This window comes from Dermacentor albipictus, chromosome 1 (genome assembly GCF_038994185.2).
Source record: "Dermacentor albipictus isolate Rhodes 1998 colony chromosome 1, USDA_Dalb.pri_finalv2, whole genome shotgun sequence".
Lineage (NCBI taxonomy): Eukaryota > Metazoa > Arthropoda > Arachnida > Ixodida > Ixodidae > Dermacentor > Dermacentor albipictus.
The window spans coordinates 385,540,786-385,556,424 of NC_091821.1; the positions used below are offsets into that span (position 1 = coordinate 385,540,786).

Here is a 15,639-nt window from a genome sequence, read left to right on the forward strand (position 1 = left end):
CTCTGAAAAATGTGGAGTCCTAAAAAACATGTTCACAAGTGACCACAAGTGACTAGAAGAGCTTGTCAACGTATTGCTGCATGCATATGCATTTCCATGTTAACAGGTCATTCTGCGCTTCAGCCATTGTCCTGCTTTCACTGTGTATAGACAAAAGGGTACGATCAATGCATGCACCAAGTCTGTATCCCCTGGCAACGTGAACTGAGGTTGACTTTGCTTAATTAGTTGATTGTCTGCAATTGCAGCTGTCATTAACTGGTACTTCCCTAGCTTCATTGCCACCGCTGCCATCTACACAGACACTGAGAGTGAGGGTGGTATTGGCGCCATTTGAAGTTTCCTGATAAGTCTGAGCAACGAAAATTTGTTAACAGCAGGCAATGAATTTGACTGGGACTTCTCCAGAACATAAAGATACAAATGCTAAATGCATGGGAGGCACCTGGCAAACATGCAGATGCAAGGTTGACAACTTTGGTAGCTTGACATAGCGTGTTCAGCAGTTTAGGTGCAATAAGGAACCACTGGATTGACTAGGCTAGAACAGTACTGTTATTTGGCTGCATTCACTTTCAGGAAGGTTCTGGTAACATGTTTAACCTCTTAAGTATATTAGCATGTTGACCAGAAGTGACATTATTTTGATTTTTTATTACATTTTCAAACTTCACTCTATCGAAAAGCCTCCTAAAGATTTTTCAATCAAATTGCTCCATGTTTGAGCATAAAAATGTCATTTGAATTCTTCTATATGCAACATATATGTATTTGTCATTGCCATGGAGGGTGCATATAGAAATGAGGAATAACACTTTATTTTGCCCCGATTCAAAATCAACTGCAGTACTTGCACAATTCTAATGTGCGCCTTTTTTGAATAAAAAGTGTGTTCAAATTTTAATGTACATTACATTTGTAATTAATTCTACTCAAAATCAAAAACAGAACCGATTCTTACTGAAAAAAAAAAAAGCGACATGCAAGGTAGCTAGGTAGTTAGCTAGCCACACTGCCATTGAATGGACATTGTTTTTTTATGCCTTGGTCAGCAGCCACCATTGATCGGTTTGCTGTATGCCGGTCATAGTGCTTCTGCTCAACTGCCTTTTGTTGAGGTAGTCCAGTGGCAGGTTAAAAAAAAAGACGTTTTCATTACAAGGTATCCTTCAAGTACAAGATGATCCTTCTGGCAGAACAGGGTAACCAAGCAGCGTCACGTGTGTTACATGTTCCCGAGACACACGTCTGCAACAGTGGAAAGGAGGTGTCGTTATATTCTGATAATGTCTAGGCGCTAAGGTTCAGCTGTGTGCATGTCTGTGTGCGTTTGTATGTTCCATAATATCGTTTCAACACAGTATGCGTCGGCTCAGGTTTCATTAGATGTGGGTGGTAGAACCATCACCAAGTTATTATTTTTTTAAATATTTGGGCGGTACTAATATAGCTGCGTGTTATAATTAGAGGCATGGTAGAATCGTGTAAACACAGTATTCTGCAGGGCAAACCTGTTCACCAAAGAAAGCTTTATGTGCATCCATGCACTTCTAAATCATGTCACGAATTCTATGGAACCTCGTAAAGCATGGAATGTTGCAGAGAGCTTTGCCACAGAGCTTGCACCAGATCCTAGTTTCTTCCAAATGCCACTTTCCTGTTGCTGCATCTTTCTTCGTGCATTGTATCTTTCCAGTGCACCACTTTCACTGTTAGAGTTGAGCAACAGCTTTCTTTCGCATTCGTGACTCACATGCAAGCTATCAGTGGCAGACACCATCGTTCCAAGACTCCCAAAAGACACAAAAAGCGTATGCTTCCAAATACGTTGTCTTTGAACGCTGACAAAGTGCTGCCATCTATGAGTGGAAACAAACACCACAATAAACACCCCCTCCAGCACTGACGAAATGACTGCCATCTATGTTTTAGAACATGAAGAGTGAATCGATGCACTCCTTGAGGCACTGAAACAGTGCTGTCATCTCCTTAGTAAAAAAACACAAAAAAGTGTTAAATAACCGCAAAAGAAAACCCATGTGGATGTGCTGAGTTTGTCCAAGTTGCTTCGAAAACAGGATTATTGCCATTGACGAGGGTTTCGTTAACGAACTGAGCTCTTCCAGAACACCGAAGAGGTTAAACAAAAACATCACTTTCTCGGGCTGCCTTGGTGGTCAGATTAGTATGTTATGCTGGCAGAGTCCGGAATGTTCAATGATGCACTGTAGTGCATTGTAAAGCATTAGAAATTTTGACTGTGAATCAAGCAACTATTAAATTTGGTGCCCGTGTATTTTGTTGATAACTGTGCCTCCTTGTGTAAGGCAATATGTATATACCTGTGCCAACAAGTAACATGGACCAACTGGCCTCATTTATTTCCCTCTTGCAACTTTCAACAACTGTGAACAACTTGCAACATTTCTAGATATGCTGAATGTTTCTCACTCAGCTCAAATGCCAATAGTAGCTATATTCTGCAAACACTTTGGGTGCACTGCTGGTAATTTTCTGTGCAAACCAAACTTCTCTGCTTTGGGCTTGCATTCTCAGTAAATGGCATTGAGGCGAACCGTGCTTGCTTTTCCTGTTGCACTTGCCTGTTACCTTATTGGCTTCTTCCTCAGCACAGAGCTGTGTGAATGCCAAGTGCATCTTTGCTAGAGAGCAGGTTCTCCACAGTCATGCTACAGATCCTTGATCCAATGACTTTACTTGCTTGGTGAACCACATCTTGAATGTTCTGGCCAGCAGCCGTGTGCCTCTGATCATTGTTTGTGTAGTTCAGCAAACAGTAGAATTGAAACTAGCCAAGTTCATACGTATTTGTACAATAAAATGGTAAGCAAGAAATAATCTGGGTGAAGGAATGAAACTGGGCAGAGCGTACACCGTCAACGCCTATGTTTAGAGAAAATTGTATGATTGATGAGCCTGCAGATAAAACTCTAAGTTGTGTAATGGCATTTTGAGAGCTTTAGTCTCTAAGCTGCAACTTTTATGGTAACATTGTACTTTTTGTGTCAGAAAACCGGTTTCTGTTGACCTACCTCTGACTGTGGAGCCTTCTCTACTTGTGTCTGTGAGTCAGCAAGCTCTACATTGGTGTCCCCTGCACTTCATGTAGTGTGATAAGCAGTGTGCCTCGACTAACTATTATCAGATAGGTGAGATGTAGAACCCACTCCCTGCAGCATAGTTTCCTGTATTTCGTAAGGTGTGCTATCAGCATAAATTCAAGCACAAACAATTCCAAAACTGCTGCAGTGTGTTCTGTTTCCAGGTTCACCTGCATTTATAACATCGACTTAATTGAGACTTCAAAACGTACACTTGGGACTAGTACTCCATGTTTAGAAGCTGGCTACACAGCGATTATGCACTGCACTTACATGTAAATATGTGTAACAGGTGTTCAGATAATCTATGTCCTGTATAAATTTCAATTTGTGCTGATAGTATGCGTCCCCCTTTTAATTGTCCTGATCCTTGTTGGTCCTCTGATCATCTGTGAGTAAAGTTTTTGGAACCAAATGCAAGGTCACGGAGGTTTCTGCCGCTTTGCAAGTCTAGTTCCAGGTTTCAGTGACAGATCCATTCTATCCTGCTCTCCACAGGGCTATGACATGGAAGATGCTATGGTGCTAAACAAATCATCAGTGGAGCGGGGCTTCAAGCATGGCTCCATCTACAAAAGTGAGGTAGTAAATTTGCGTGTGCTAGCCGGTGATGCAGGCAGGCAGGTGTCGCTTGTCTTTGGGCGCAAGATGACTGACCGGCACCTTGAAGACCGCATTGACCTCGACGGTTTACCTTACATAGGCACCAGAGTGGAACACAACCAGCCAGTTTGCAGGTAGGCACATGCACCACTGACCATAGGTTGTAGTCGGAATCTTAGTTGTGACTGCTGCCTGTCTAGAAGTGGCCTAGTTGAGCAGAACAGATAGAAGTGCATTCTATAAGTGTCATAGAATTTATTGGAATTATCACTTCAGTATTGTGTTGTCATGTCCTGATGCCCTTTAGACTGAAACTCTTACTAAATAAAGAAAAATTGGTGCTAGTGATCTGTACTTTTGAACAGCTCACGCAATGATTACAAACCAAGCATCTTGCTTCTGTGTTACCAAGGTTTGAGGTTGGCCCTATGAATTTTTCAACTTACCAAACTTCTCGCATTCATCTTGCCAAACATATGCAAAGCAATGCCATGGCGATTATGTGTTCACACAACTTTACAATGAAGGCTGTGATGTGTGTGGAATGACCTGCTTTTGTTATTTGCTTTTGGTGCTGGTAGGAACAGTCGCTTTTTTTTTCTTATCACCCAAAGGAGTAGTGTCATTCAAAAGTTAATTGTGTAAAAATGTATGAAACCTGAAAAAAAAAAGAACATGATAGAATATCGTATTTACTTGCATAATGAGCCCACTCCCATAATAAGTACACTCGCAACATTGCTGTACAAAATTAGAATTTTTTTCCCCCCTGGTAATAATCACACCCCCAACTTCAGTATGGTGCATTTTCACAAACGAATGGCCTTGCTGTAGTTTCTTGGTTCCCTTGCTCTGGCTGATGGTATAATAGCGCGTGCCACTGAGAGCCATCTCGGCAGAAATAGCAGCGCTGTCCGCCACAGTGCCAGTATGATAGTCAATTGGAACAAAATTAAGGCAGCTGTGTAGCTAGTAGTGAGTAAACCGGTTGATCATACCTTAGCCTTATTTTTAAAGTGAAGATTTTTTACCTCCACGATTTGCCATATCGTGGCAGTGGTAGTTGTCAGCATTGTTGGTTGACAGCAATATGTATTTCAGGCAATCATCCCTCTGAAGTATCCAAGATACCTCGAGGATTACTTACCCACTGCACGAGGCCACATGTGCACAAATTGGTACATTTGTCTACCCTTTCCATAATTGCGCCTTTCAGCACCTTTGAGGAAAGGCATTTAGGGCTGCAGGGCAAAATACTGATGTGCAAAAGGCATTATGATATGCAAAGTGTGTGTGTCACTAATATTTTGTAGTTACTTTAGGTGCATGGTTAAAAGAATCTGTAGTATCCTTTCTTATGCTGTGGCGGCAGAATGTACTTCCGCATTATTGAGGGTACATGGAGCTCGAGGTGGCTAAGAGTGGGACATCCATTTAGAACACTCATTGTTTCATTTCAGCTTCATCAACATTGTGACCGGGGAGACAAAAGTGCATAAGTACAAGAACATGGAAGCTGGCTACATTTATGATGTAAAGCTTTTGGGGAATGACACTGGCACAGACCTTCTGCAGGCCATCTGCATCACCTACTGGATCCAGGTGAAATATGCTGCTTTGAGAGAGGTTTCGCATAATGGCTGAGTTGTGTGTGTTCTTTTTTTTTTAATCTACTTCATTTTATTTACTGTGTAGGATAGAGGAATGCATGACCATTGGCATTATTTGCGGGCACCAAATGGAGTTTTTTTTATGTATTTCATTTTATCTTATTGGGTAGCATGGGCGAATGCATGACCATTGGCATTATTTGTGGGCACTAAAATGGTGGATGGCACACTTGCGTTAAGCCAGCCTAGTTAAAAACTGTTGGGGTGTGGAAACAAAGGCAGTGTGGCTGTTTACATCCTTGACCTAGATATGAGAAGGTGTCCAGAAAGTGGAGCTGCTTAGTTTATGGTGACTGAACTTTGTGTGTCAAAAAGGCAGGCCTGTTGCATAAAATGCTTATGGTCTGGCCTGCTTACGCCTCCAAGAATCAATAATTCCATTGTTGATTCTTAGGGGTGTGAGTAGGCTATTTATGCCAGGGCTCCTGGCTTTCAGTTTTGGGCCCTTTACCTATCAAAAGGAAGTAAGCTAAAGTTAGTTCTGCATATTGTGTCGATGCTATGACAGTTTATCTATAACTGGCCATCATAGCAGACAAATATGCCACATTCGTTCATAGATGTTGTTATGCATTAGTTCTAATGAACTTTTGGCCATCCAGTCCATGCTCTTCACTGCTAATGGAATGTTAACAAACAATATGGTGCTTTAAATTGGCCCACAGGTTCTGCTGCGACAAAGTGTCATGACCTGTGACCTGTGTGCATGTGAGCTTCTGTCAGAATATAGTATATACTACCACTATATGCATTCTTAATATACAATCAGTAAAGCTAACTTTGAGCCTGCTAGTTGCAGCAATTCAGATTTATAGGTGTGTGGGTTCTGGAGACAAGGCGACCTTGGATTTATTTGGACGACAAGGTAAACTAATTCATTAGGAATCAAACAGAGTAACATACAGCTTGAAAATATTAAACGCCTCACCACTCTGCCATGGCACCTACCAATCAACTGCCGAGCCTTCCCCCAGCAAACCACTGCAACTGCTTCCTGTGCTTCACCTTTGTCCCACAGCCACTGATCTCCCCTCTTCACTCAGCATTCACTCTTGTTGTAATGTAATTGTTAGTAATGCGCCATCTGTTAATATTCCAGGAAACCAATACTTACAACAGATGTTGCTACATGCCAGGTATCCCTACACAGTGTAGCCCAGGGGTTACGGCATTCTACTAACCAGTTCAGTGGCCTGGCTGTACTTATTGTTTGGTTAGCACTGTTTCAGTTCATGATCTTCTTGAGTAATGCACTGTTGATTAACTCTTGAGTATGCTGTCTTTGCTTCTGCTGTACTTTGTGCAGAGGAATCCAATGATTGGTGACAAATTTGCCAGTCGTCATGGTCAGAAAGGTGTGTGCAGCCAGATGTGGCCTGTGGAAAACCTGCCATTCACTGAAAGTGGCATGACCCCTGATATCATCTTCAACCCCCATGGCTTTCCCTCTCGAATGACCATTGGTGAGAAGCATCTTTAGAACTGAATGTCCTGCTCCAAAACCTCATAAGTATAGCAGAACCTTGTTGTGACTGTATATAATAAAACTCTGCTTGTATACTAAAGTGTTGGTCCGGAATGAATTTTTGTCATGGTTTGTGCACCTTCTCAAAAGCTAATACTCTTGATTTCGGAAAGGTAAATGTAAGAACTCCTAACACTCAAAAACAAGTGCATGTGTTAGATTCTTTGAGTACTGGTGCTAAGGCCTTCCAGGGCATGAAAGCCAGCACGCTTGGGACATAAAGCCTTGTACAGGATACCTCATGTAATTAATGTCCTATTGATATCAGTGTACAGTGGCTACACCTGCAAACATGGCAGGGTTTCACACCGTGCTTATACACTGTTCATCCTTTTTTATGGCTCATTTCAATAGATATTAACTGATAGCTTCCACTTCACCATTCAAGTCCCATTCCATTACGTCCATTGTCCAGTTTTTTTTCCTACAGTTAAAGTACGTTTCCAATGAGAGCTCCCTAGGCATCGCCATAATGTCCTCTGGACTGTTATGCACACGTGACCCCCCCCCCCCCCCCCCACCTCTGACGTACCCACCCCCCTCAAAAGCGCTGCAGAAGCCGCAGTGCATGTCTTTATACTCACTCACATGCAACAGTCCTGAGAAGTAATGCACCCCCCTCCCCTCCATTGGATAGGTCTATACTAGTGAGGGGGAATATGGAGAAATATAGCGCTTTGTCTCTCATCTAGTTGTGCCTGCTTTACAATCTTTTTTTCCATATTTTTTTTAGGCATGATGATCGAAAGTATGGCTGGGAAGTCCTCCATGCTTCACGGTGTTGTGCATGACGCAACACCTTTCAAATTCTCTGAAGATCAGCCAGCGTCCGAGTACTTCGGAGAACTTCTTCAAAAAGGTGCGATGCTTTCATATAAGACTAAAACGGTAATTATTTGCATAAACTTGAACGCTAGCTGTGCCATGTTTCCAACTGAACTTGCATAAGTTTTTTAGCATAAGAATCACGCCTCATGTATGTTCAGAAGCTTGTTGCATTTAATGCCCTGTCACCGATTTGAATAACACACAAGATGTGTTTGCACTTCACCTTGTTTTTATTTCTTTTTTTCTTTTTTAGCTTAGTGCTATTCATGCAGCAATAGAATTCACATATATAATATTTTTTAATTTTATTATTAATATTATTAGTATTGGTGGTGGTGTTGTCATTGTCGTTATGGTGTTGGTAGAGAGTGTAATGTAAAGTTGTAAAGTTTGTGCAATATTGTTTATGTACTGATGTTTTGGTGCACAAGTAAAGAACTCAAGTAGTCAAAATATCCAGAGCCATCACCTACGAAGTCTTTCATGGCTTACAGCAGCTTTAGGATGTTAAACACAGTCATTTATTATTACAGCAGATTTAGGTCTATAATACGTGAGCCTTAGTCACTGTATATATTTTAGATAGATTACCATGTTTATGTTTTCACTTCACTTCGTTTTAGGCAACCATAACAACCCTTTTCTATAAATTGTAGTGTCTGTAGCAAAGGGCATAAAAGATATGATTGTAGGTCTTTCTGGGAAGTTTAAGAATTATTTTATGTTCTGGTTGGGTTATTGGACAGTCCTCTTTTATGCTACACATGTCACAGGTGATTACCTTCATAATTTCATACAACTGGGCACTGATGACAGTGCTATCAATTTAGAACAGTGTGGACATTCCATCCTGCTATTCAAAACTAATAAGTCTGATGCATACCCACTGCCTCAGACCTGCTAACACACTTGAGCACATTCATACCTCGATACTACAATGCAGATATAACAGATAGAACACAGATATAAAAGATGTTCTTCACCAACATCAGTGTGTAGCATATGTATGCTTATAAGGAGTACCAGGTAGCATAATGAAAGTAGCTTTGTATTTATGTACGTTATTCCAAACTTCTGTGAATTTATAAAGTACAGTAGACTTTCATTAACTTAAACTTTCAATCTCGAACTACTGGCTAAGATAGAAGATTTTCACAACTCAGAGGTAGCCACCATCAGCATCATGTGTTTGTAACATGCCTATCTCATATGTATTTCCTGGTGAAATCTGGATATTTTCAAAGATTGACTGACCAAAAAAGAAAGGCTGCTGCTTATGGGTGTCCATTGCATTGGGTAAACTTCAGCACCTAGCACATTGGAAACATTGTGTACAACAAAAAATTGAAGGGGTAGGGAGGTACAAATAAATAAAGACATTTTCCACCACTGCCAATAATCTGTATTCTTTTTCTTGTGGAAACTGCTGTCAAAGCTGAATGCAACTACGGGACATCGGTATAGAAATCGGGGGAGCAGAAAGAGAAATACGGTAGGAGGGAGCTTATCTGAATGACACGGATATTGAAGAGGTGCCATCTGCCAAAAACACTGATTTTTGATGCTCCTTTTGGGAAGGCTAGTGAAGGCAGCACTTTTATAATTTTATCACCATTTATAGTGAACCACATTTTGTCTGCTAATACTGCTGCCCCATTAAAAGCGATGATCATCATGTATGTGCACGACGAGCGTTAGTGTGGTTGGCCGTGAGCTGTCTGAGCACTCTGGAATCATGCATAGCCAGTTTTATGCCCAAGACCAATGTTGGAAAGTAATTAAAATAGTATATCAAATGCTATGTGTCATCATACATCAAGCTTTTATGTGCACATGGCTTCCAAATGATTGTACATTTATTTTTATAAGTCAGCACTGTGAAGTTCTGCTCATCTTGAGGAACTCTGGCTGCTTTAAAATTTTGCCTTCTTTTATGACTTCGTATAAACAAAAGCTTACTGTACTGGCTTCATGAGTGGTCTGAACATGTATACAGTATGTGTGGACATATTTTCACGAAAGCTGTGCATTTTTTATGTCCTTTGCAGCTGGCTACAACTACTATGGGACAGAGCGCATGTACTCGGGTGTGGATGGCCGTGAATTGGAAGCAGACATCTTTTTCGGAGTTGTCTACTACCAGAGGCTGAGGCACATGGTGGCTGACAAGTACCAGGTGCTTTTTTTTTTGTGGCCATCTACTGTTTCTTTTTGCATTTTTGAAGTCCCTTTAGTCTTTTAAAGGATACATGTTTATCAAAACATGGAACAAATAGGTCTATATGCATGAAAAGTTCATTCCAGCAAGCACTCTGATGAACTTATGTGGTGGTTGGCTCAATCCCAGCCAGACTTGAAGAGGGACAAGTGACAAGTTAAAGGATGTACAGACAGTATGTGAACACCACATTCTTCTTGGGCACCTCATGTCTTCACTAACTTGACATATTTCTCTGCCATTATACATTGTCTGTACAGCTGCCTGACTAGGTCTTGTGACCTGTTATATTAGCCTTGTGCATGACCGATGGCTGTGCTCTGGTGATGTAAACTGGGCACTCGCTTTCGTCGTCTGCTACGCTCTGGCTAGAATAACTTCATGCATTTGCTCATGCTCTGACTGCATGGTCGTGCAGCACGGCTCTCTCCGATTACTATCTGTATTTTTTTTTTTCTGGCGTTAGTGCTATGAATGGTAGTGTTAAGAGGAGCAGTAGGAGGTAACCCAATGGCTATGGCATTGCGCTGCTAAGCTCGCGGTCACTGATTCGACCCCAGCCGCATTGGCCGCACTTCAGTGGAGAAGAAATGCAAAAATGCTCGTGCATACTTAGATTTAGGTGCACATTGAAGAACCTCAGGTGGTCAGAATTAATCTGATGCTCTCCACTAAGGTATGCCTAATAGTCATGTTGACATGTGTGTTTGTCTTTCTCAGGTGACCGCTGCTAACAAATGTTAAATGTTATTGCTGAGGGCAAGATGCGCCTGCACGATTTCGGACTTAGGCGAATGCTATCGTTCATTGTATCTACGTGTATGTCCTTGCAGAGCCTCATATTATCACATTGCATGCACAACATGAACTGTGTAGTAGTTTTTGGTAGCCACGCAGGCACCAGCGATTACACTTGGTACGCTTGGTATGTCTTCGAGAGTCGTTCGTGTAGCATTCGACAGCATTCGACAGATGGTAAGCACGATCATCATTAGCTAGACTTGGCACACGACATATTGCTGCGACAAGTTCGGGGTGCGATCATTACACGTGAAAGAAAGAAATATGGAATTTTGACGACAAAATTCAAGGGTGCGATCACTATGCAAGTAAATACGATATGTTAACAAAAGAAAGCCTGACGATGTGGCGCACCAGCTCCAGGTCGATGCGATACAGCTGTGATCCGATGCCAAGACCAAACTGCAATGCAAAACAAAGAACCACCGACCTCGATGTGCTTCTCGACGACCACGCAATCACTGCCTTAGTGGACACAGTAGCTGACTACTCTGTCATGAGTGGACCCATTGCCACCCAATTGATAAAAGGTAACACTGTATGGGAAGGCCCTCAGATTCGGACTGCTGGAGGACACCTAATAACGCCGACTAAAATCTGCACAGCCGGAATTACCCTTCCTGACTGGACCTACCTTGCCACCTTCATTATCCTCCAACAGTGTTCATGAGACGTCGTTCTCGGCATGGACTTCCTAAACCAACACGGCACAATCGTCGACCTGAAGTCGAAATCACTAATGCTCTGCGAAGATCAAGCGATACCATCAGAGAGCTCTCGTAGTCACCATGCCTTGAGTGTGCTCAAAGATCAAGTCAGCATCCCGCCTCGCTCCCGCATTGTCATTTCCGTCGGCACCGAAACACCTGCAGACGTAGAAGGCATCATCGAGGGCAACCAACATCTACTGCTTGACCGTGAAAGTTGTCGCAAGAGAGATTGCTCGACTGGTGATGGCGGAAATGTGCGTGGAGTGTCCATCTACAGTTAAACCTCAAATAACGAAGTTGGTAAAATCGGCAATTTGCTTCATTATATCGAAATTTTGTTATATTGAAATTCGACCTTTTATGCAAACAAGTACTGTCGCAGATCTATTTTTCTTACACAGACTGAATTTTCCGAATTATCGGGCAATTGCAAAAAGCAAACTTGAATCATAAAACAATTCATTTTGATAAATTTGGCAGTCGGCGACGAGTAATACAGTTTCATGACCTGTACGTCGACAATATTTTCATATCGGCGGTACGAATTTAGCCAAGCCGGCCACGCTTTCATGTGCACCCGCCCCCGTGGCTGATAGCGCCACCCGTACAGGGACGACCCTATCAGGAAAAGCGCCATCAGTGGGGAGCGAATGCTTCGTCTGCCTCTTGCTCGAATGGGTCGCTGAAACTTGAGATTACTGCACTTCAAATATTAAACGCGGGGGAAAACAGCTTACAAGGTGCCACGCTCTCCCGACACGTCCACTCTTTAAACAAGCGGCAGATTACCTCTAAAGCAGGGTGCGCGGCTGCGTATGCGCTCATCCGCGCTTACAGCCGTGCGCAGCCATGGGCGAGACGTGCGCCAACTTACCCTCACTCTGCACCTTCGCGCATGCTTGATCGCATTACTGTGAGCTCACTCCCCTCCCCATCTTTGCCTTTGCTTGCATGGGAAGGCGGCACTTGTGAAGCCACTGTCTTTCTTGTCTCACTCTCGCACACTTTCACTCTCACCTAAAGCACACAGTGTGCAGGGCATGATAGGATCTTATCGTACTCTGACTGTATACAGAAAATGATGCGGCTCCACTTCGGCAGTCGCTCTTGCCGTATGGCGCGCAATTTTAGAGGTGCATTTTCAAGCAGCCGCTCTGCGAATCTGTGTCTGCAGAAGTTTCCATTTATTTTCTCAGCATTACTTTGCGGCGGCAGTGAAATTTTGTTATATTGAAATCGCATTCAAACACACTTCGTTATATTGAGGTTCTAGATACATGGTGTTCTATGGCCAAGATGTCATGAAAAGTTAAATGCTTTGTTATATCGAGAATTTCGTTATACTGAAGTTCTTTATATTGAGATTTAACTAATTACTATCACAATAATAAAACAAAACCATTTATGCTTGTAATTAGGCACAGCATCTACCTTGTCATATTTGGCTGCCCTCTTTCCCTGGCAGGTGCCACCCTGTTTTTATAGGGGACCCCAAGATACTTTCAATAAAAATTAGTGCTTGTCCTTTCCTGTCCATCCTTATTTTTACAGCGTTTGTATACGTGTGGCCATGTAGTATCGGCAAGGTAGAACGTCAAACCTTGCTAAGTCTGCCAGTAAGTTCTTGTTTCCCATCTGTGACGTCTCCGGCTATTGCATTCTGCTGCTAGGCATAAGATTGCAGATGCGATTCCAGCAGGGGCCACATTTCATTTGATGCGGTCCTCACTAGAGCTCATGTAGTATACTTAGATTTAGGTACATGTTAAGCATATGAGAGATAGTGAGATAGTTGATGCATACTCCCAACCACAAAAGTTTTCGAAGCATGGTATCCGAGAACAAGCAGAATTTTTTTTGCAGCCAGGGCATTTGCCTTCATTTCGAAAGGTGCCATGAATACTTCTACATAGTACCACCACATTGTTTACCAAAACTTTAGGCTCCGTAGAGAAGTTGACGTAACCGTTTCCAGCATTTCATGCACTGAAGACATTTGTAGACAGCTACATGTGCTACTGGAGTCTTCCACAATGGTGCCCCTTACAGGATGTTCAACAAGCACCATCACTACCATTTGACTGTCACCATTCTTGAGAGCGAACTATATTGTGGCAGGTCTTTCTGAGGACTAAAGCCTTGGAAGATAACTGGGTTCCCTTGCATCAAACCACTGGCTGACGTTTGTGCAGGTGCGAACTACTGGTCCTGTGGACACGTTGACCCACCAACCAGTCAAAGGACGCAAGAGGGCTGGAGGCATCCGTTTTGGGGAGATGGAGCGAGACTCCTTGCTGGCTCATGGTGCATCATTCTTGCTGCAAGACAGGCTGTTCAACTGCTCTGACAAGTCTCTGGTATGGCAAAGTTGAAGATTCTGTGCCTTGTTATATTTGCTACCATTGTGCATAATACAAGAAAGTAGGCGCATTTGTTGATGATATTGGGTGCCTTGGTTGGAAAGTGCAGCAGCTTGTTCAGAAAATTGAATTAACTAACTGGCAGTTACCAGGTTTAGATTTGATCAGCTGCAGTGGCTTAGTGATTATGGCGTTCTGCTGCTGAGCACGGATTTGCAAGTCCAGTTACTCGCTGCATCAGCTGCACTGTAATGGGGTGGAAAGCAATAAGGCTTGTGTAGTGAACTAAGAGTGCCCAAGGATATTAAACACCTCATTAAAAAATGGCTGTGGCTTAGGTAAGGTTAAGCCCAGGATGCGAAGCATACTAGCCTTTATTTTAGTTGTTGAACCACTGTTTAGCCTGGTGAACTGCTGTTGCTTGGCTATATTTGGTTCGGCTAGACGAAGAAACAACTCATGCATTACTTCTTCGCCTTCAAGAGTGGAACGCGACAGCGTTCCCGTCGACCCGCCAAGGGGTGTAAGACAATGGGCTACAGGGCAGCGACTACGCGCCCCGCATTGGACGCGGTGAGCGTCGAGCAAAGCAGCGTTCGGCGCGGCAACGAAATGTGCGCCTGAGCAAGAGACGCACGCCTTAGAAACAGCGCGTTTCTAAGGCAACACCGCATTCACTAGAGGCGCTTTTGTACCGCTTTGAAGCGTTGTACTCGTGGCTCAGTGGTAGCGTCTCCGTCCCACACTCCGGAGACCCTGGTTCGATTCCCACCCAGCCCGTCTTGCAAGAGTTGAGCCAAAGCCACTTCTCCTCTGTCGTGACGTCACGGTGTCACGTGATTTCATGGTCACCGCCGCGCCTGAGGAGCTGGGTTGAGCCCTCGTAATATGCTTCGCATAAAAGAAAAAAAGTTGCTGTATTGAGATTTGATTGTACAATGCTTTGAGAGCATATATATTTAGCCATATGGGACAAATTATAACAATGACTGGACATACTGTTAAAAGATTGTGCTTCAATAATCATGCAGTAGTATTGACGTGTATATCTTGTAAGGCTTTGCACATACTTTATCCCTTGCTGCTAATCATTAAAATTCTGTTTCATTTGCTGCAGGCATACGTGTGCAGCAAGTGCCAGAGCATGCTGTCGCCTGTCATTGACAAAGTGGAGAGTGATGTGGTTCGCAAGTGGACATGCCCAACTTGTCGGACTGGGGATTTCATTGAAATAATCAGCATACCGTATGTGTTCAGATACCTGGTTGCAGAACTGGCTGCCATGAACATTGGTGTCAAGCTCCAAGTCAAGTGATGGTGATGATGTCTTAGTTGTGGGTCAAGACATAACATTCATGAGTTGTACATAAAATGTGTGCATGGGTTGTACATATGAGGTGCAAGTGCAAGATACAAGATGTCTAAATAAAGTATGTAATGTTAATTACTGACTGCCTCTTGTATATATTTTCATTGTCTGTCATTCTTCTAATGTATGCGTTGAATAGCACGAATGACTACATGGCTGTGTAGGTGAATACGAATGTAAATAAACCTTGATATACTGAAGCCAAAAATTTGTTAAATTGTAAAGTTTGTCTAGTCAACGTTTCTATGTTATAGCACTAAAAATAACGTGACATGTTCTTGGAAAAGTCCTCAGTGTCTATATATGAACAGAATCCTGCAAAGAACACGACCAAAATAATTACAGAACAAACTAAGAGAGGGAGCATTACATCATGCAGCCAACCTTAATGTGCAAAATCTCTGAGTCACCTCTCTTAAGAAGTCGTAACATG

At 42.7% G+C, this 15,639-nt stretch overlaps 1 protein-coding gene across 1 annotated transcript in view; it reads left to right on the forward strand.

Annotated features, from left to right (window-relative positions):
* The window catches only part of Polr1B (RNA polymerase I subunit Rpl135), a 54,097-nt gene extending 38,812 nt beyond the window's left edge, over positions 1–15,285 (forward strand). The window contains exons 20-26 of the mRNA XM_065432430.1: positions 3,621–3,859; positions 5,186–5,327; positions 6,702–6,858; positions 7,654–7,779; positions 9,797–9,924; positions 13,670–13,834; positions 14,955–15,285. Coding sequence (XP_065288502.1) covers positions 3,621–3,859; positions 5,186–5,327; positions 6,702–6,858; positions 7,654–7,779; positions 9,797–9,924; positions 13,670–13,834; positions 14,955–15,152 — 1,155 coding nt within the window. The 3' untranslated portion in view covers positions 15,153–15,285. The remainder of the gene's footprint in view (positions 1–3,620; positions 3,860–5,185; positions 5,328–6,701; positions 6,859–7,653; positions 7,780–9,796; positions 9,925–13,669; positions 13,835–14,954) is intronic.
* The last annotated feature ends 354 nt before the right edge of the window (positions 15,286–15,639 follow it).